Genomic DNA, 23,065 nt, shown 5'->3' on the forward strand with positions numbered 1-23,065 from the left:
ATGGAAAGAAAGAAGGAAACATGACAAAAGAGGACAATTTGGGCTTTGCAGCAAGAACTCCTTTTTCTGATGGCTGGAATTGAAATGAGCAGTCCTATGGCTATGAGCAAGTGAAGCAGTTACACTGATGCCCCAAACATGCTCACAATGACATGTGAAAGTCCCCAAACTCACAGCTGAGGTACTTTGACATTTATCATGTAGGTGAAAAACATTTTGGACACTGTGTTGTCGAAGGCTTTCATGGCCGGAATCACAGGGTTGTTGTATGTTTTCCGGGCTGTATGGCCATGTTCTAGAAGTATTCTCTCCTGACGTTTCGCCCACATCTATGGAAGGCATCCTCAGAGGTTGTGAGGTATGGAGAAACTAAGCAAGGAAGGTTTATATATATATCTGTGGGAATTTTGGACAATGCTTCAAAGCGTTTTCTGAAAAGGAAGTTCCACATTTTCATAAAAGCACTGGTTATATATTGAGTTGCAGGCTGGCTTGGAATGAATATAGGACAACATTGTACTATGGTAAGCAATTCCATTCATAGTTGGGGAGGCTACAACTCCAAAAGGACAGATTCTGTTGGATATTTACTACTAGAAAATATCAGAGTTATTGGCCAATGTGCAACACAAGGAACTATAGAAAATTGATCACTGTGCAACCTGACTTTCATGAAAAATATGAAAATGAGGCTGCAATATCTTCTTTAGTAAAGGCTATGACAGATGTTTTGCATTACATCCATGCACTGCGTCCAAGGGACTATACATTTAACTTCCATAAGGCACAGTGCATTTTATAGCTATAACTGCACGAAGGAAGAAAATAGTTTTATGTAACAAGAAGGAAAGTGGTGGCATTTTAATGACTAGTAAATGCATATTAAAAAATAAAGATCATAATGCAAACAATGAAAGTACATTTTAAAAAATATTACAGTATTAGTATAGTGTGCTTTTCAAGGTGTAAAATTTATTACTGCAATGTATAGAGATGGGTTGAAGCAAAAATAAATTACGGTATTTTTTCAATTCTAAAACACACTTTTTCCTGTATAAACATGTCTAAAATGGGATGCACCTTAGAACTGCAGGTGTATCTTATGTTTTTTGAGAGTGGGGGTGTTACTGAAATTGGGGTGTGTCTTACAATTGATGGCATCTTACAATTTAAGAAATACAGTAACGTTAGAATAATTATGTGTATGATTACAGCAATGTATACAGATTTTTTCAATGGATTGTTGTAAGGTAAAGGTAAAGGCTTCCCCTGACGTTAAGTCCAGTCATGTCTGACTCTGGGGGTTGGTGCTCATCTTCATTTCTAAGCCGAAGAGCCGGCGTTGTCCGTAGACACCTCCAAGGTCATGTGGCCAGCATGACTGCATGGAGCGCCGTTATTGTTGTACATAACTATAATTCATCATATTAATCAAGATATCATTAATAGAAATCCTGAGACTTTCCATATAATTGGCAAGATCCAATCTTAGTCCTAACCAGAGCAGACATACTGCAATCAAGGGAACACATGTGAAAGGTGAGCCCCATTCATTTCAATAAGTCCACTCCAGGAAATATGAATATTGGATATAGCCAAGGTACCTTATCTGATCATTAAAACTTTGTCTACAATGTAACTTTTTTATGATTTGCAGAACACCATATATATTTGATACGATTAAATATGCTTATTGCTTAAAAGGTTACTTCCATTTAACAGTGAATCTCATCTTCCTTGACACAAATCAGAATATTAATATATGATCCAATATGTTCTCTCATACCTTCATGAAGAAATGTAATATCTTTCTTGACAACAGGAAAGAGGGGAATAATTGGAGGCTGCATGCTCTGACTGCTAAGGATGTTGCGATACTTTGCCATATTTCTAGAAGGATCAAAAAGATCTTGAAGGTCTCTAAGGTGTTTTTCATACTTGTTTGGTAATCTTTCCCATGTACTTCTAAGTCGAGCAACTGGTGCCAGATTAAGACCACTGCAAGAAATAATTGTTGCATTACCAGCTATGATGGAAAAACAACTGCATTTGGTAAGTCTCAACAACTTTAACACAAAATAGGATTTTGGCAACATATATACACATGTCTGCTGGATATAAATAATTCCACCCAGTAATTTAGGGGAATACACATCCTTAAAAGGTTCTCAGGAAAGTGATCTGAGTCTCTGGAGGCTTTCTGCTTTTACTTCAGGTACATTAACTGATTTGGGACTAGCACTATGCATTCTTCCCCGCTTCTTCCATTCTGTAGCATAAATTCCAGCTTTAGCTACAATTAACCGTTACACTGAAAATTAAAAAAAACAACAACAACAATTAAAGCAAACATGCAAAGTTAAGTAGAAATCCTGAATAACATATGATAATTAGACTGCAGAAGAAGCAGTTTTCTTCCACAATGACAGGTTCCAAATTTATACATAATTAAAATCAAGCAACTTAAGAATCATAAGGGATCGCAAGCTATAGTTGGGAAGTGTAACTAAAATATGAAAAAATGGTAATTTGGAAAGTAAGTTGGGGAATGAAACCACAAAGCCTGAAAATTATACCATACCAAAATGAAAATCAACAAGTCTAATTGCCACAATTATACAAAATAAAAATAAAATAAGATAGTTTTAAATGTTTAGGGTTACATGATATAAATTCAGAAACATATTCCTATTCCATTATTCTACAAAGTAATAACTTCATTATATATTTCAATTTAAACTTAAACCAATACTATATTACATATTTATTAAGCTATCTACAGTTTCATCATTACTTTTCAATTTGAAGTTTATAGTTTTGATGTTCAAGTTATCTGAAGGCACAGCAATTAGATTCTAAAATTTCTGTTACTCTATTAACAGAATTCATTCTATTAACTCTATTAAAAACAAAAAATTACCTTATAACAGCAAACATAGAATTGAAATTCTTGCACTCTCGACAATGGAGAGCAATTTTTATAAAATGTTTCACAATTTTCATCCTTTTAAGTTGGTTTGATTCAGATAAAATTTCTGTGGCAACCCAAAATGTCTCTTGATTAATAACATCCTCAAATTGTTTCAGATTAGCATTTCCAGTTTTAGATTCAAGTTTAAATAAGTCATCAATATATTCAGTAGGCTCAATGTTGCGAAATAATTCAAAGTCTCTCATTGATAACTGAGTAGCCACCTCAATAGTGCTCAACTGGAGAAGGGAAATCTGGCTCTCTCTAAGCAGTTCTTGAGCATCTTCATCTGAGCAAAGTGTCTCTGTTTCCATATTATTTTTAAGGTAATACCTAAAAAATACAGTTAAAGAAACAAAGGTTAAATGACTCTTAATGTAACCTAAACAAAATAGCAACACAGCTGAAAACATTAAAACTAAAATCTATTTATCACAAATGTTGAGTTTTTACATGTTCTTTGTATAAAGGATTAAGCTTTACTCTTCAAAAAAGAGCACCATCTGCTTTACTAGCAGACACAGAAGTACATCATATTTAATGTTGCCATAATTCTTATATAGACCATAGTCTTTGTTGTATCTTCTCTCTCTCATACACACACATATATTTTGGAAGCATTTTGTTTGTTTTTTTGTTTTTCCCTTCTTCATTTTCAAACAAAAAATAAATAAATGCACTTACCTCCCATTGAGCTGAATTCGGTCTGCTAACTTTGAGAATTGATCAGGAAGCCTTCTCTGCTTGATAACTCCTTCAGAACTCACAGAAACTTCACAGAGAGAATATGTCTCTGGGGCTCCCGTCAAATTGAATTCATGCACTGCATGGCTCACAACCTCCTTTGCTGTAGTGTCTTTGCTGATAATAATGTAACAACTTTGTTGATCAGCCTTGAAAACTCTTATAACCTGATCTGGAATGTCTGGATGTAAAACAAAACACGCAAAAGTATAAAAGCTATTTTACCTGACTGGATAAAATACTGAAAAGAATTCTGGATTTAAACAATAATCTATAAATGTTCATTTCCCACCTTTTATATGAAAAATGAGTCACAATAAAAACGTTTTATGTAAGCAGCACAGGTAAATTATTTTTTGTTCAGTTAAGACTTGCTGCTTCTCTGAGAATGTCTCATTGTTTCAATTCTACAAAAACAAGACTACTTTTAAGTGTTTGATCCTTTGTGCACCTACTGAGTAAATAGATAACCTTTTGTCCTACACTTTCAATAACTTATATATAATGCTACCAACAATTTAAGAGATAATGACACAATAAGAAAAATGAAATATGACAAGAAACAAATGTCTCGTAAATCAGTGAGTTTCTAAGCTTCAATGTCAGTTTGATTCATTTTTCATGTGACAAACCACTCTTTAAGAATTACTGCTACATACACACATATATAAACAGGATTAGAACTGTGCAACTATATAATTTAAATGACCACATACTCATTTTCCTCCTCTAAATGTTCTTGCCATTGAAAGGGAAAAGATCAAAAGTAATCAATGAAGGCAATCCGAAAATCTGAGAAACAACCTCCTATTATTGATATGGATCCAAATTCCTGTGAATCCCTTTATATGATGCTCCTAATTGCGGAGAAGGGGGGGCGGGATGTGTGGCTCTTCAGATTTTGGGACGGAGGCTACAGTATCCTAGTCTGCTATTTTCGGCAATAGCTGTTAGGACTGATAGGAGCTCTAAGCCAAAGGTATTGAGAGGACAAGAGTTGCCCACCCGTATGGTTAGGAATGAATTTTGACAATTTCTCTTTCCTTTTCGACATCAAAAAATATTGCAGAAGGTTGGGATGCCCTCTGAAACAGTGACAAGACTGTGAGCATAGTAAAAAAAAATTCTCCTCCCCCTCCTTCTCTGCATAAAAGAAACTCTGACCTGATTATATCTATCCATTTTGGGTTCCATATGTTGAACTACAAGTCAAACAAATGTCAAGCATAACAACAGTCATAGTCTCAGCTATGGAGGCCTAAAACTATTGCTTAGGTTTATATCTCCTTTTATTAAAGCTTATGTTTGGCCTAGTAGTTTTGGACAAGATATTGAAATGTGTGCTGACCTCCTAACTCAATATGTTTTTGTATGAAATAGATTAACTAGATCAATTTAAATTTGGTTTCAGGGCTGACTATCTGACAGAGACACTCTGGCTGCATTAGGATCTAGATGGGGAAGTACATCCCTGTTGGTCCTGCTGTAACCTTCCAGAAATTTTTGATCCCATCGACCTTGGTCTCCATCTGAGTCACCTTAAAGAGATGGGGCTTGGAGGCATTGTTTTAGAATGACTTCGTTTCTTCCTGGAGAGGCAATCCCAGAAGGTGGTCTTCGGGGACTCCTGTTTGGTATATGATTGTTCAACTGATTCTATAATCAAAAGGATGTTCTGAAATAGAATTTGTGTGAGAGATAGCAGATGGCTCAATGTCACTGAGTGACATTTATGACAGACGAGGGATTTGAACTTGAGTTCCTCCAGTCTGGTTTACATATTCTAAACACGACAGCCCTAATAGATGGACTCCTATCACGAAAGTGGACACTAGCAACAAGAAGGATATGGAGTATGTAAAATTCTTCAGTCATTCTTCCTCTACACTATTACAACCAAAAAAATGGGACTCAAAGTGAGTCATATTTTAAAAGAGCAATACGGTTAAAACACTACCAAAAACTAACACTAAAATACACAGAATTGAGAAGAGTCTTTTCCTGTTGATCTCAAAGACCAGGTCAGGTCAAACACAGAAATAAAGCCTGCTAAATAGCCTTCAAAGAAGGCATATAGGATTTTATAAATCACAACCAGTACTGTGAAATGTGCCTGGTAACAAACGTGAAGTCCATAGAGCTTTTTCAACAGGAGCATAGTATGGTCTCTTCTGCTTCCTACCTCAATTAACTGTCTTGTTGAACCTCGTTAAACCAAAAGACATTTCCAAACACTCTTCAAAAGCAGCCCCAAGTAGAGACATTATAGTCGTTTAAATGGGATATAATTGGTTTGATTGGATTTAATTGAGAATGAGTGCAGTTGATACCTAAGCTTTAAATGTGCAAAAGCACTCCTGTCCACTACAGAAACCTGGGCTTCCAGGTTCAAAGATGTGTTCAGAAGTGTACCCAAACTGCAAGAACCCAGGAGGACATCTTCCAAGGATTTCATGCATATGTTAAATAGGATGGCAGCAAAACAAAACCCCGAGGAACCTCGTAGGCCAATGGCCAGAACATTGAACAGGAGTCCCCAAAGACCACCTTCTGGGATTGCCTTCAAGCCCCATCCCTGCAAGTTGGCCCAGCAGAAGACCATGGTTGATTGAATCAAAAACTTCTGGGAGGTACATCAGAACCAACTGGGATGTACTCCCCTGTCTGGATCCCAATGCAGTCAAAGTGTTTCTGTCAAATAGTCAGTCTTGAAACCAAATTTAAATTTATCTACATAACCTTTTTCATACAAAAACATCTTGAGTTGGGAGGTCAACACATTCCAGTATCTTGCCCAAAACTACTAGGCTGGACATTGGCCAAGATTATATATTAAAGAGAATTCAGGAGTAACTTTTTCCACAAATTCCTCAAAACTGCCTCCTTTAATGACAGTAATTCACTACTAGGCATTGATTCCTTCATGAAGCTTGGTAGTCAGAGCAATCACCTTTTGTTCCCAAAAAGATTATTTAAAAATGCATTTTAGAAAAACCAATGTAACTAAAATGACAAAATAAATATTTTTAAGAAAGTCTTGTTATAGGTTGAGCATCTCTTATCAAATTCAACATTATCCACATGGGTGGCTGAGATAGTGACAACTTTGCTTTTCAATGGTTCAATGCACACAAACTTTGTTCCATGCACAAAAATATTTTTAAAACAAATAAAATTATCTTCAAACTATGCCCATAAGGCACAAAAGGAATTGATTTCATGTTTCAACTTGGGTCCCATCTCCAAGATGTCTCATTATGTACATACATGTAAATACAGGCATTCTAAAATCTGAAGAAGAAAAAAAATCCTAAATTCAAAACACTTCTGGTTCCAAACATTTTTTTATCAGTGATACCCAATCTGTATATCTATGAGACTTCATCAGTAATCCTCAACACTTTGTCGTGACACAGCCGCCTCTTAGAAAGCCACACACATAAAGGAAAGTTCTTAAATGTTTATTAAATAATATTTTAAACTCAGAAACACTTAACTGCAGTGTTTCTCTTCAAAAGTAAACGTCTTAATTCAAAATGAGTCAAAAGCAAGAACAAAAGGATAAACCGGATTATCTGGCTTGATAGTCCGCATCAATTGTAACAGGAACGTCACCAGAACTGACGCCACTCAATGCTGTGGCGCAAAGGGCTGGAGAAGAGCAAAATGCTCCCAAAAGACAGCAAGCAGAATCGTAGTTGAAGCCAGGCCGAATTTCAAAAACCAAAGGGAGCAAACTAGAGACGCCAAGACAGGAGCAAGCACAGATGAAGGTCAGGAGCCGGACCGGGTTCAGAAGCCAGGAAAGCCGAAGTCGGAGCGCCAAAGCAGGGACGCCCAAGCAGGGATGCCAAAGCAGGAACACCAAGGCAAACGCCAAACTGGAAGCGCTGGAGCGGAAACGCCAAGGCAAATGCCGAACTGGAAATGCTGGATCAAAAACGCCAAGGTAAACACCAAACTGGAAACGTTGAACTGGAAACGTCGTTGTCAAGAGCCGAACAGGAGTCAGAAGCCAGGAAAACCGAAGCAGGATTCAAACCAGATTATCAGGAAACTGTACAGCCAGGATCCAAGGAGAACAGGCAGCGACAAAGCAATGTCCCCAAAATGACACCTTGCCTTCTGCAAGGCAATAGTTCTTCAAACTCTACTTTTAACTTACTCGTCGGAGTCCGATGCTGATACCTCCACCCTTTCCTCATCAATCACAGCTGATCTTGATCTTGTTAGTCAACCTTGCCTCCCATCCCTCCAGCCTCTCCATCTCTGTTCAAGACTTAGATCTCCCCATGTCCCAGAAGTATGAGAGGCTTGCCAATCCCCTGATGCTGCCCCATGGGCTGGCTCATCATCCACATTAACTTGAGTCCAGTCAGCATTCTCCATCTCACTCCCAGACCCATCATTCCCAGAGAATCCCTCAAAAGTCTCCTCATCGGTAGGAGCAGTGAGTATATCCTGGATCTTTTTCCTTTCTCTTTCCTCATCCGACTCCAGCTATCGAGTAGACCTTTTAGTTCCTCTACTCTCTGCGAAATCATCATCTAGCATGGACTCCTCATCACTAGAAAACCCATAAAACGTCTCATCCTCTGAAGGAGCCATAAGTATTTCCCAGACCCTCTTTACTTGTTGTTCTACATCAAGTACCTGCTCTCTATTAGCCTTTTTTCTCCTTCTAGCTGTTTCACCCATAGAACCATTACTGCCCCTTGGCCCAACTACAACACACTTGGAGAAGCAATACATTACATGCAACCTAATACATGCAAAGCAAACAAATAATTATATAGCCTGATGTATATATCCTGAAATCAGACTGTGGAATGAGACTAGTTTGGCTGTAATTTGCAAAATCAGTTTCATTGTTATGACTATTGAAATAAAATATTTACATTCAAACATCTAAAAAAATTAAATAGCCAATATTTATTTAGAAACAAAATACATACCATTCTGCAAAATCAGTTTCATTGTTATGACTATTGAAATAGAGAAGGTTGTTTACCTGTAACAGTGTTTCTCCGAGTGGTCACCTGTAAAATTCGCACATATGGTATCCCTCAGCTATGCTGACAGCTTACGGAATCCTCTAGAGCTTTCTAGAACCTCTCTGGCAGAAGCCCCGCCCACTTCTCCTTGACGTGTATATATGAGGAGCTGCCGCCTCAGTTCCCTACCGTGACAGCAGTAAGGTTGGAGGCATGACAACAGTGGGGAGGATGGGCAGGGATGTGCGAATTTCACAGGTGACCACTCAGAGAAACACGGTTACTGGTAAGCAACCTTCTCTTTCTCCATCGTGGTCAACTGTGAAATCGCACATATGGTAGATTAGCAAGCTACTAACCTTGGCTGGTGGGCGTCATGCCACCAAAGAAAAAAGTATTGCTCTTCCAAACTCTGCGTCTTTCCTGGAAGCCGCATCAACCTTATAGTGATTGATGAAAGTTCACAGAGTCAACCACGCTGCTGCTGAGACACCTTTCAGGAGAGCTGTTGAAGTCGACATAGACCTTGTAGAATGACCCTTCACCTGTTCAGGTAGTTCTCGTCCTGTTGACTTATATGCATGACATATCATTGCAACAATCCAGGATGATAGCCGTTGGGGTGATACTGGAATACCCCTTGCATCTCTGCAATACTTTAGGAAAAGTCTGGGTGACTTTTGAAATTCTGAAGTTCTTGTAACGTAAAATGATAGTACTCTAAGGACATCCAACATATGAAGGCTTTTCTCCATTGCGGTTGATGGTTTTTGGAAAAAAGCATGAAGAACTATTTCTTGTGAGATATGAAACCTAGAAGCCACTTTAGAGAGAAATGCAATGTCAGTACATAAGACTACTTTGTCTTTATGAAATCGCAAGTAAGGTGAGTCGGCATGTAGTGCACACAATTCGCTCGCTCTTCTCACAGATGTTATTGCAACCTGCTGTTTTCCAAGAAAGATAATTCAACTCTGTTGTTGCAAGTGGTTCATACGGAGACTTTGTTAATGACGACAGTACTAGTTATAAACTCCAGCATGGCACCACAGGAGCAATTGATGGCTTCAGATTCTTTAGGCCCTGAAGAAAGAGACTTATTAGTGGATCTCCAAAACAAGATGGAAGACCAGCTTTTCTTCTATACCAAGATATTGCCGTGAGATAACATTTTAATGAGGAATAGGTCAAACCTGCATCTGCAAGGGATCCTAAGAAGTCCAGTACTATGGCAGATGGTGCTAAGTCTGGTTTTACCCCTCTTTGTTATGTGTATAATGTAAAACGTTTCCATTTGTATGTATAAGATTTTCTTGTTGATGTTCTGTGTGCCGCAAGTAAAATCCTTTGAACTGAAGACGATAATGTGGTAGTTATTGTTGGGACCGTAGTCTCCATGTTGTCAATTTTAGGAGATGTGTGTCCGGATGCAGGACCATGCCTCTTTGGGATGCTAGGAGATCCGGACGGCTTGGTAGATGAATGTATTCCTTTTAGGACATCTTCAAGAGGGTTGAAAACCATGGCTGACGAGGCCACCATGGAGTTATTAGTATGCAATCCACTCTGTCTCTCTGTAATTTTGATATCACTCTCGTGAGGAGTAGGATTGGTGGGAAGTAAGCATCTTTCAAATCAATAGTTGCAAATTGGCTCCCTTATTTAATAAGGGCAAAATCATTGATAAGGTTACCATTCTAAACTTTCTTGAATTGATAAAAGTATTTACTTCCCTCAAATCCAAAATTGGCCTACGGCCTCCTCCCCGCTTGGGTATCAAGAAATAGTGTGAGAAATAACAATTGGACAGTGTTTCTCGGGCAAGGCGTCAAATGGCACCCTTCTCCAAAAGTATATGTATTTCTTCCCATAAAGCAGTAGATGGGGGTGTAACACGGATCTCCCCTACTGGGGATAATGAGTTAATTCAATAAAATAACCCAACTCTAGAATTTTAAGCACCCATTTATCAGTCGTGATATTACGCCAAGCTGTAATAAATGGTGCATAATGTAATAAAAGGTTGTCATCAGTTTCTGGATTAAACAGGCCCAAATTGTCCATTGGGAGGTCTTCTGCAACAGCACGTCCTTCTTCTGAAAGTGCTGAAGCACGCAACCAACCATGGTGTTTAACTGACGTTGCTGTTGCAAATAATTTACCAGTAGTATCCGCCATTTTCCTAAATCTTTTTGTAATTTTGTTAATTTTGAAGCCTCAAGATGGAAGGCTCTAGCCATTCTCTGTTCGTCAAATGGTAGATGATCAATCAATGGCTCTATCTTTGACCATTGAAATGACTGGCATGCTCCCATGTAAGCCCCATAGTGGGCCAATCTTGTAAATAGTCCTGCGGAAGTATGTACTCTTCTTCCTAGTGCATCAATCTTACGTCCCTCCTTGTCAAGTAGGTACTTGTCTTCTTAGGTTTTTAGTATGAATTGCATCAGCCACAACCGTGTTTGGTTTCGGGGGGGGGGGGGCAAATAAGCCATTCAGCTGATGTAGTATCTAATTTATACATGTTATCAACGTATCTAAGTACAGCTGGAACTGCTGCTGGTGCCAGAGGGGCTACACCCACTAATTGGAGGAAAAAAGGTAAGGCAGGTAAGACTGTTGGTGTTTGGTGGTTTTTGCTGATCCGCTGGAAAAAGTGGATCTTCCACAGTAGTTGATGTTTTTGGAGTAGGTAGCGCTAATGCTTTAGACAACCAAATCATCAATGTAGAGAAACTATGTATTTCTTCAGAGGTGGCTAGCGACATTTCATTATCTGGAGATTGAAAATGTTCAGTACTATAACTGGAGTCAGAGTCTATGGTTTCTATTTGATTTATTACAGATGATTCTGGCTGGGTTTGAATAGAGTGCTGTGGGACTCCCAATCCAGCCATTGCTGATGTTGTTATAATATTAAGCTTTTGGTTGGGCATAGCGTTGAAATCAGCTCCCATTGTTGGAGGGAGAGGGGGAGTTCAGGTGGTTGAGTGACTTCCTTAGTGGATGTTTTAACAGTTTGTTTAATCATGTTCAATCCCCTTGCTGCTTGTGATGTTTGCCTCTCTGGCGTTGGGATTAGTGTATGTTGAGAAGTTTGGAACCCATGGGCAAAGGGCATACTTAAGCCTAGGGGTCCAAAATAGTAATATTGGCCATGCGGGTCCATATGCCACATGCCAGTTTGTTGGCCCTGATAGTAATGAGGCATTTTTCTCCATTGTTGAGTAGAGAGAGATCGTCCACTCTTCTCTTGTTTTTTAAGGTGTCTCCTCCCTCGGGTCCAACTGCATTCTGAGTAGCTTGAGCTAGGTGATGAGGAAGCCTCAGTAGAGCCCGAGGAGGAGGAGCGTGAGGAGGAGGCGTGGCGACGCGAGCACCACTCTCGATGTGTGCGTCAGGAGGGGCTGTGGCTGTGTCGTTGGCGCCAGGAAGAGCTTTGGGTTTAACGCTGGCATCGGGAAGGGCTTCGGCTTCGGTGCCTCCTTCATGGGCGTGGCTCTCCCATGCCTGGGCTATAGGGCCCAATCAGAAGGGAAGGAGCTGTTAGTGATTCATTTTGTCTATGGACCAAGCCCACGGGTCCTTCCAGTATAGGCATTGCAGAAGTTGATCCCGATGTCTGAACAGCTCTTATGGATCTGGCTGCTGCCCCAGGAGAAGCCTCTGCTGGTTCTTGTAAGTTACGTTTTTGAGGCTGGGGCGCGTGTGCTTCGTCTGTTAGGATAGGAGAGGCTTGGATTTGGATTGCCTCATTAGCAACTACCTCTTGGGGTGGTGCTGAGGCTGGCCGGTTAAATGATACAGGGAATGCTCTCTGATCTTCCTTTTCTTTTTCATGCAATATCGAAGAAACTGTTGGTCCGCCGCCATTTTGGCCGGCCATTTTGACCGTTGTGTTTTTGGGTTTTTTAATTTTCCTTTTTTTCTGTTCCCGTGCTGATGGTTTAGGGGTAGCAAAAAGTATTGAATTTTGACTCCCCAGAACTGATGAAGGTAATAAAGCTTGTTCATAAAGCATAGCCTTGAGTCGTGATTCTCTGTTCCTTCATGCCTGGGGGGGCGGGGGGGGGGCGGGTAAAACCCTGACAGATGGTACAGGCCTGTACTACGTGTTCTTCCCCCAAGCATAGGAGGCACTTTGAGTGCCCATCAGTATCAGGCAACTTTCCTCCACAAGAGGAACATCTTTTAAAAGATGTAGTTGATGTCATTTTGATTTTGTCCTTTGAACTATGGAGTTAGATAGAAGAGTTCACAAGCTGTCTAGCAGGAAAAAAAGGGAACTGAGGCGACAGCACCTCATATGGGCTATATATACACGTCAAGGGGAAGTGGGTGGGGCTTCCGCCAGAGAGGTTCTAGAAAGCTCTAGAGGATTCCATAAGCTGTCAGCATAGCTGAGGGATACTATATGTGCAATTTCACGGTTGACCACGATGGAGAAAAAAATATTTACATTCAAACATCTAAAAAAATTAAATAGCCAATATTTATTTAGAAACAAAACACATGAAAGATTATCAGATTGTCATTGATTGTGATACTTACAGTAAAAACCAACTGCTGCAGGAGGAAAAAGGAGGAAAATGTCAAGATACAGACACTGACACTATGAGTTAAAAGCTACCTATTTGTGGATCTGAGAAAAAAAAATAATTCAATTCCTGCTTTAAAAAATGTATCCAGATAGCAAACTGAATGGTAACTGTATTTTTTTTAAAAAAAGCAAATAAACTTAAATCTATCGAAGAGTAAATAGAAACTGTGACCAATCAACATGGTTGTGTTAGAATCTATATGTCAACTAAAATTTGAGCAGGGAATAACAACACAGTTTGTTTTCTTTTGTTTTTAAGAGGTCTGATTCTGTTCTAGTTTTGCAGTAAGATGGGTGTGTTTAAAATACCTTACTACTAATATGGTAAGTTTAAAAAGAGAGAGAAAGAGAGACGGGGAAGTGTTCAGATTAGAAGAGTGAATCATGAATAAATAGTTATGCAAAAGAGTTAATTAAAAACGGGATAGAAGTTTGATTGTTTCAAAGTTTTAGTACCCCAGAGAGGAGCTCCCAGTGGCACAATGGGTTAAACCCTTGTGCCAGCAGGACTGCTGACTGACAGGTCAGTGATTCGAATCTGGGGAGAGCGGGTGAGCTCCCTGTCAGTTCCAGCTCCCCCTATAGGGACACAAGAGAAGCCTCCACAAGGATGGTAAAACATCAAACATCTGGGCGTCCGCTGGGAAACATCCTTGCAGATGGCCAATTATCTCACACCAGAAACGACCTGGTTTCTCAAGGCGCTCCTGACACGAAAAAGTACCCCAGAGGAATTGCATTAGGAGAAGTCTCTACAGCAATCATGATGGCAAAAATCCTGTCTAGTTGTAAACAAACAAATATAAAAGGTGTATTCGATAGCCGCTTCAGCAGGACATGTTTCTGTTAGAAGAAAAAAAAATCTTCCTATGCTGTAAAGGCACCTCAGACATAATATACTTCATTGGAACAGAAGGCATCCTGTATCATTAAATACAGTAGAATCTCGCTTATCCAACCTCTAATTATCCAATGTTCTGTATTATCCAACACAGTCTGCCTTTTAGTAGTCATTGTTTTTGTAGTCAATGTTTTCAATACATTGCAATGTTTTGGTGCTAAATTAGTAACTACAGTAATTAATACATAAAGTTTACATGTATCGAACTGCTTTTTCTGTCAATTAGTTGTAAAACACGATGTTTTGGTGCATAATTTGTAAAATCATAATGCAATTTGATGTTTAATAGGCTTTTCTTTAATCCCTCTTTATTATCCAACATTTTCACTTATCCAACGTTCTGCTGGCCTGTTTATGTTGGATAAGTGAGACTCTACTGTACATTACAGTAACTGGGACACACAGTACATTGGGTTCAGTTTCTTTCACACTGTACAAACTCTATATGCCAAAAAAACACAACAGCTACAAAGACATAATTCTAAATGGGTTACCTTGCCCCACAATTCTAAATCCTGTAGTCCCTATGGATATAAGGCTTAGTGAACACTGAGCAGGAAACAGTTAACACTAAACAAAATGAAATAATATTGGTGTCCCTAAATATTTAGTTAAACACCCAAGTCAAAGATCATAACAACTAGACCAGACCTGTTGCATAATCAGCCAGTCAGATATGAAACTGATGTATTGCATACAAAAGTATTCTGCGAAATTTAGCCACTAAAATATGTTATCTTCCAGTAGCATATGAGATTTTATAAGATACATATGGAAAGACAGTTTACCTGAAGGATTAGAAAAATCCAACATGCTGGTTGTAGGTTGCAATAGATCGGGACTGCTGGAGGAGAGTGTACCAGGAATAGGCATAATTGCCAAACTGTGTCTGCATTGTCTTGTACCCACAATACTATCATCCTGTGACTGGCTTACACTGCCATCACTGTAAGAGAGTTTTAACAATTACTTGTACTTTTGTACATGCGCTTGGAACAGGGATTAAGATACATGACATTCACACGTTCGAACAGAAATTTTAAATTGCATCTGAATAAATTTATTCTACATATGTAAAGCAAAATTTGTGACCAGTTCCACACAGAAGGTACTGGAAACTGAACAAGGGTTGTGATATTCTTATTTTACACCTATCCAGTGAATGGCTAGGCTCCATTCAAACAACAGAAGACCTATTATATGGAATTGGAATTCTAAAAGAAAACTTTTCAATAAAGGAAAGAAAAATATAGAAATATTCTAAATCATTTAGAAAAGCATCAAAAGTAGAACATATGGATAAATGAAAAAATTGAGATAGTCGTTAACTCAAAGCATATTACTTGTGGATTAGAAAGCATTCACCAAAAACAGAGTTCAGAAAAGTAACCTTTTTCAAAAACTACAAGTCCAAAAAAGTTATCACAAAGGCTTTAAAATGTTTTCAAAACTCTGCTCAAGACAAACTGCCAACAAAGTAAAATTTCTAATCAAGAAATATCCCTCTTGCACTCTCTTGAGAGGCACAGGTGGAAAAGATAAAACAGAATGCATGTATGAAGGAAATAACTTGTTTTTTACTAAAAAAATTTGAAGGCCAGAAATTCCATTCCGCAGACAAAACAAGAAATGCCATGCTGGCTTGCTAGTGACACCACATGTGACTTAACCAGCATTAGAACGACTAATCTGGATAACAACAAAGCATGAAGGGAATAACAAACATATCTTTGATTTAACAACTGGAGAAACCATATAAAAAGGATGAAAGGAGAAAAATTAATATCACAAACTTTTCTTAGCAAAAATGAAATGTATCCAAGTGAAATAAAAATCTCAATATAATATGGTATATTACTATTTCATCATACCTGAACAGTTTTGGGGGCAAGATGCTAAACCGAGTCTTGTCTAAAATTTTCTTGATTCTATTTCTTCCACCAGACACAGTATTTGCTTTGATTTTCTTGTTTCCTTTCTCACGTGGAAACATCTGTTCCACATCTCCAGGAATATCAGGGATAGAATAACGATTATTCTTCTTTTCAGCTATTTTGGGAATATGTGGAATGCCATTTTTCTCTTGTCCTATCCTATTAAGCAATTCCTTGAACACTGAAAAAGAAATGTCAAACTTTTGAAACTTCATCAACACAATGCTTACTGAACTTTGCAAACAGCATGTTAACAATATCCAGTTTGTGATATTTTTACTGATCCAAACTTACAACTAATGAAATATAGTAAGTTGGGATAATAAATAGTAAAATTTTTCCAGTAAAAGGATATATGCCTTAATGTTTTAAAATGATTAAAAAGATATATGACTTAATGTTAAATGTTTTAATGTTTTATGGTATGTCTGATTATTTTTATAGTTTTAGTTAGCTTATTTATGGTTATATGTATTGATTTAGATTTGTAATGCTTTCTTTTACATGGTTATGAGGCACTGAATCTTTGCCATTAACTATGTTGTTAAACCACTTTGAGTTCCCCTTGGGGTTGAGAAAAGCAGTATATAAATGAAAGAAATAAATAAATATCAGTACTTAGCATAGCAGAAGATATTTTAAAATACACAAACAGCTAAAAAGAGTAACAGTGTTTAATCTATACACATTGCATAAAAATTTATATAAGTTTTGCTGTGAGTTAACATAAACTTGAAGTATATGGAACACATAACAATAATATCCAAACAACAAAAGCTTTGGTTGCTTACCTATAACCATGTTTCTTCAAGTAGTCATCTGTGCAATTCACACATATGGGTCTTGTGCGCAGGTCCGAGACAACTCGGAATTCTCTATAACTTTAAGAAATTCTTGGTGATAGTCCCACCCACTCTGCCCTAGAGGGTATAGTCATCAGGTGGGGCTAGCACAGGTATCAGAAAACCTTGGCCTTCCAGGTGTTTTGGACTTCAACTCCCACAATTCCTAACACCCTACCCAAGCCTGGGCTGGCACCTCAGTTCCTTGGCTGCTGTGATAGCAGCTTACAGAAACTAAGGCATGACGAACAGCAGGGAGGATGAGCTGGGATGTGCAAATTTCACAGATGACCACTTGAAGAAACATGGTTATAGGTAAGCAACCAAACCTTCTAGGTGGTCTCTGTGAATCGAACATAAGGGTGATTGGCGAGCTTCCCACCTTGGAGGTGGGAGTCACGCCCCACAGGAAACAAGCACAGCTCTGCCAAGGCAGCATCTCTCAAGGAGAAATCATCCCGCTTGCAGTGGGACACAAAGTGAGTGAGGTTGACCACATTACTGCCAGGTGAAACACCTTCGAGAAACTCCATATAGGAAGGCCTGAAATGTAATAACAGCTATTGCTGAATGAAGGAAATACTGAGTGGCATTCTATGGACGCCAATACTAAAAGACAAGGGAGTCAAGGATGGATGGGAGTTTTTAAAAGTGAAATACTCAAGGCGCAAATACAAACAGTGTCAACAAAGAATAAAAACAACTCAAGTGCAAAGAAGCCAGAATGGATGTCCAAAGAACTTCTAACTGGTCTAAGACTCACAAAAGACATGCACAAGAAGTGGAAAAAGGGAGAAATCACCAAAGAATTCAAACAAATAGCCAACTCCTGTAGGGGAAAGGTTTGCAAAGCTAACGTGCAAAACGAGCTCAGGCTTGCCAGAGACATTAAAAACAATTGAAAGGGCTTATTTGCTTATGTAGGTAGGAAAAGGAAGAACAAGGAGGCGATAGGGCCTCTGCGAGGAGAAGATGGGGAAATTCTGACAGGGGATAGGGAAAAGGCAGAACTATTTAATGCCTTCTTTGCCTCAGTCTTCTCACAAAAAGAAAGCCAGCCTCAACCTCAGCAACATGGAATGGATGAAGGATTGGGGGAAATCCAACCCCAAATAGGGAAAGAAGTCGCCCAGGAATACCTGGCTGCTCTAAATGAATTCAAGTCTCCAGGGCCTGATCAACTACACCCAAGAGTATTGAAGGAACTAGTGGAAGTTATCTCGGAACCACTAGCAATCATTTTTGAGAGTTCTTGGAGATCTGGAAAAGTCCCAGCAGATTGGAGGAGGGCGAATGTGGTCCCTATCTTCAAGAAGGGAAAAAAGGACGACCCAAACAATTACCATCCGGTTAGCCTCACATCGATACCAGGCAAGATTCTGGAAAAGATAATTAAGGAAGTGGTCTGCAAACACTTAGAAACAACTGCGGTCATTGCTAATAGTCAACATGGATTTACCAAAAACAAATCATGCCAGACTAATCTGATCTCTTTTTTTTTTTTTTTGATAAAGTTACAAGCTGGGTAGATGCGGGGAATGCCGTGGATGTAGCACACCTGGATTTCAGTAAGGCCTTCCACAAGGTCCCCCATGACCTTCTGGCAAACAAGTTAGTCAAATGTGGGCTAGGCAAAACTACAGTTAGGTGGATCTGTAATTGGTTAAGCGAACAAACCCAAAGGGTGCTCACCAATGCATCTCCATCTTGGAAAGAAGTCACGAGTGGAGTGCTACAGGGTTCCGTCCTGGGCCCGGTTCTGTTCAACATCTTTATTAACGACTTGGGCGAAGGGTTAGAAGGCACGATCATCAAGTTTGCAGACGACACCAAACTGGGAGGGATAGCTAACACTTCAGAAGACAGGAGCAGAATTCAAAACTATCTTTACAGATTAGAGAGATGGGCCGAAAGTAACAAAATGAAGTTCAACAAGGACAAATGCAAGATACTTCACTTCGGCAGAAAAAATGGAATGCAAAGATACAGAATGGGGGACGATGCCTGGCTCGATAGCAGTACAATGTGATGCGGCGGCGAAAAAAAGCCAATGGGATTCTGGCCTGCATAAATAGGGGTATAGCGTCTAGATCCAGGGAAGTCATGCTCCCCCTCTATTCTTCCTTGGTCAGACCACATCTGGAAAACTGCGTTCAGTTCTGGGCACCACAGTTGAAGGTAAATGTTGACAAGCTGGAAAGCGTCCAGAGGAGGGTGACTAAAATGATCAAGGTTCTGGAGAACAAACCCTATGAGGAGTGGCTTAAAGAGCTGGGTATGTTTAGCCTGCAGAAGAGAAGGCTGAGAGGAGACATGATATACATATACAAATATGTGAGGGGAAGTCATAGGGAGGAGAGAGCAAGCTTGTTTTCTGCTGCCCTGCAGATTAGGACACGGAACAATGGCTTTAAACTACAGGAAAGGAGATTCCACCTGAACATCAGGAAGAACTTCCTGACTGAGAGCTGTTCGGCAATGGAACTCTCTGCCCTGGACTGTGGTAGAGGCTCCTTCTTTGGAGGCTTTTAAGCAGAGGCTGGATGGCCATCTGTCGGGGGTCCTTTGAATGAGATTTTCCTGCTTCTTGCAGGGGGTTGGACTGGATGGCCCGTGAGGTCTCTTCCAATTCTACGATTCTATGATTCTATGACCCTTGATTTGGGATGTAAGGGGTTGTCTGTGAGTTGGCATTGAAATGATTGAAGAGGAAAAACGCTGTGAGGAGACTGAATCACTAAAAGCATCCTAGCAATATCTCCGAGAAAAACCCCTAGGAGATTTCCTGTAGGCAGGCATGCAGTTGATGTAAGGGTAGAACCCATTGCACATCCAAAGTATGGAGGGAGTGCTCCAGAGGAGTGGGATTCTGGGAAAAAAAACGTAAAACCACGTCCTGATGCATATGAACTCAGAAAACCATGTTGCCTAGAAGGGCAATAGCAGTTCGGAGAACTACCTTATCTGATGGAAACACAGGTAAAGGCTGATTGTGCTGATGTGATGGCGACAATGAATGACATTTTCCAGGAAAGGTGGGAAAGCTATGCCAATGCCACGAGTGAGCTCCAAACTCCATGCTAGGGTTGGAGGATGCGCCGGTGACTGAATGGTCTTAAGCCCTTCAGGAAGAGTTGAATAAAGGGGTCTCGGGAAAAGGAGAAATGCCCTGCTCTCCATCTGTACGAAGAGATGGCAGCAAGATGACATTTCAAGGAGGAAAAGGAGAATACATGCTCTGATTGTGAGAGCAAAAATAATTGACTACAAGGAATAGGTGCTGTGAAAAGGTCAACACCGGTCTTCTGTGAGAAGAAAGAAAACCTCTCCAGCTGTAGGTGCAAGATTACTTTGTGGAGTCTTTGTGAGTGGAAGTGGTGAGGCAAACGGAGTTGCCAGTATCAATGGGTTGTTGAGGATGCAGTCCTCCATGTCCCTCAGGACTTTGCTAAAGTTCACGGTGTAGGAGGAAAAACATAGAGGAGCCCCTGCTGCCATGTGAGGAGAAAAGTCTTGAGCAGATCTGTGACTTATCTGCAGGTGGCGGTGGGCACAGGGCACAGTGAGTGTGGAGGGAAGGAGAAAAGATGTCCACTTGCAGAATTCCCTAATGGCGAAAGATGAGCCGAATTTGCTGCGGGTGCAGTTGCCACTCATGGGCAGAGGCCAGAGTCCTGCTCAAGGAATCTGTCAAAACATTCTTCTCTGTAGGGAGATGGTGTGCACTAGGGCGAACACTTCATGGGATGCACCAAGTCCAGATCTGAATAGTGAAGTTGAGCAGACTGAGGGAATGCATCCCTCCCTGTTTGTTGATGTAGAATGTGGTAGTTGCATTGAATCACTTGCCCGTAAGGGAATCCTTGGACGCCCAGAGCACCTTGTGCACCGCAAGCAACTCAAGATAATTGATGAGGTGCTGTTGTTTCTGTAGTAACCACAATCTTTGGACCATCAGGTGGTCCATATGCTTTCCCCACCCGTACGGGGAGGAGTGTGTCGTCAGCGTTCAAGAGGGCTAAAACAGCTAAAAAGGCACTCTGCTGCAGACATTAGCACAGTGCAACCCCTAGCTGACAGATTGCATGACTTTGGGAAGGAATACAGCACAGTGCTCAGGCTGTCGCAGAGCATTGCAAGCTCCCAAGAACCTTGTCTGCATGTGGATCCTAATGAAGGGAGTGACAGCGGTGGTCAATGCCATATGACCTAGAATAGATTGCATTCTCCAGGAGGCACATGGTGAGATGCTGGTGCTCTCATAACTGTGGACACCAAGGTCGGAAAATGGGTCTCCAGAGGGTAGGCCTTTTCCTTGATGGACTCCAACACGACTCCTATGATGTGAGTGTGTTGAGTCGGCATGAGAATAGACCTCTCGTGGATGACCATCAAGTCGAGTCTCTGGAGGAGAGACAAAGTAGACGAAAGGTGAGCCTAGTGCTGAGATCTAGAGTCAGCCCCAAGGAACCCATCATCAATATAAAGGAGCCATTCTTATGCCCTTAAGGCAGAGGTGAGCTTCCAAGGTGCTGTACGGAGGTCAAAGGAAAGAACATTAAATGAATATGCGCCCACCCGAAAAAACAAAATCTATGATGCCAAGGACTGATAGAAATATGGAAATAAGCGTCTTCCAGACATCCCATTGCAAATCAGGCCTCCTTCTTGAGCAACGGTAAAATTATAGGCAATGTCACCATTTTATTTCCAACATTTATATCCCGACCTTCTCACCCTAAGGGACTCAGGGCGGTGTACACAATTGGCAACAATTCGATGCCTACACATAATTAAAACATAGCAATGAAAATCCAATTAAAACAATATAAAAATATAAAACATGGTTAAAAATCCGTTCATCCAAAATCCTCGTGCTGTAGCCGTAAATCAGTCTGGGTCATCTTTATCATTTAATTATCGAAAGGCTGGGCACATAGCCATGTTTTCAGGGCTCGATGCCCACCTCCTCTAGAGATGCCAGGGAGGAAGATGCTGACGCTTGAGGCGCAGGTGTCGGCGGTGGCCGGGAGGGCCTTCGCACAACTCAAGCTTGTGCGCCAACTGCGACCATACCTCGTGAAGTCTGACTTGACCACGGTGGTGCATGCCTTAGTTACCTCTAGACTGGACTACTGTAATGCGCTCTACGTGGGGCTTCCCTTGAAGACGGCCCGGAAACTACAATTGGTCCAGCGCTCAGCTGCCAGGTTAATTACGGGGGCGAGTTACAGGGAGAGATCTACTCCCCTGTTCAAGGAGCTCCACTGGCTGCCTTTTATTTTCCGGTCCCAATTCAAGGTGTATACCATCACATATAAAGCCCTAAACGGTTTGGGACCCACCTACCTTCGTGACCGTATCTCCTATCACAAGCCTACACGATCCCTTCGCTCATCAGGGGAAGCTCTCCTGTCCCCACTCCCGATATCCCAGACACGCCTTGTGGGAACAAGGGAGAGGGCCTTTTCTGCTGTGGCCCCCCGATTGTGGAATTCTCTGCCCGCGGAGATTAGGCAAGCCCCCACACTAGCAGCCTTCAAGAAAGACTTGAAAACATGGCTCTTTTGCTGCGCTTTTGGAGAGTAACCATTTTATATTTCTTTTCCGTTGCTCCCCAGAATACCCCACTCCCTTATGACCCTGTTCGCTGTGGTTTTTATTTTTATGTCTTTCTCACCCCGAGTTTTAACTTAATGTTCATGTGGTCTGCCCTTGTTTTTATTGTCTCCTTGTTTTATTTTGTAATGGATATTATTTACTGTATTGTTTATTGTATTGTGTTGTGCTGTTCTTTTATATGCTGTTTACATTGTATTGTTTTGGGCGTGGCCCCATGTAAGCCGCCCCGAGTCCCCATTGGGGAGATGGTGGTGGGGTATAAATAAAGTTTTTATTATTATTATTATTATTATTATTCCATCTCTTGCTGAAATGATGGTGTGGCATAGCATATATAGTAGTCTCTCACTTATCCAAGATAAACGGGTCGGCAGAACATTGGATAAGCGAACATCTTGGATAACAAGGGTGGATTAAGAAAAAAGCCTATTAAACATAGAATTACATTATGATTTTA

At 40.4% G+C, this 23,065-nt stretch overlaps 1 protein-coding gene across 6 annotated transcripts in view; it reads right to left on the minus strand.

Annotated features, from left to right (window-relative positions):
• The window catches only part of rapgef6 (Rap guanine nucleotide exchange factor 6), a 260,059-nt gene that overhangs the window by 41,990 nt on the left and 195,004 nt on the right, over positions 1–23,065 (minus strand). For 4 of the 6 annotated variants that reach the window (XM_008104746.3, XM_062970371.1, XM_008104744.3 and 1 more), the window contains 6 exons: positions 16,082–16,325; positions 14,999–15,156; positions 13,261–13,275; positions 3,656–3,896; positions 2,921–3,304; positions 1,787–1,998 (listed from right to left, as the gene is read on the minus strand). In XM_008104746.3, coding sequence (XP_008102953.2) covers positions 1,787–1,998; positions 2,921–3,304; positions 3,656–3,896; positions 13,261–13,275; positions 14,999–15,156; positions 16,082–16,325 — 1,254 coding nt within the window. The remainder of the gene's footprint in view (positions 1–1,786; positions 1,999–2,920; positions 3,305–3,655; positions 3,897–13,260; positions 13,276–14,998; positions 15,157–16,081; positions 16,326–23,065) is intronic. The other 2 variants (XM_008104747.3, XM_008104745.3) reach the window with 1 other exon arrangement.

This window comes from Anolis carolinensis, chromosome 2 (genome assembly GCF_035594765.1).
Source record: "Anolis carolinensis isolate JA03-04 chromosome 2, rAnoCar3.1.pri, whole genome shotgun sequence".
Classification (NCBI taxonomy): domain Eukaryota; kingdom Metazoa; phylum Chordata; class Lepidosauria; order Squamata; family Dactyloidae; genus Anolis; species Anolis carolinensis.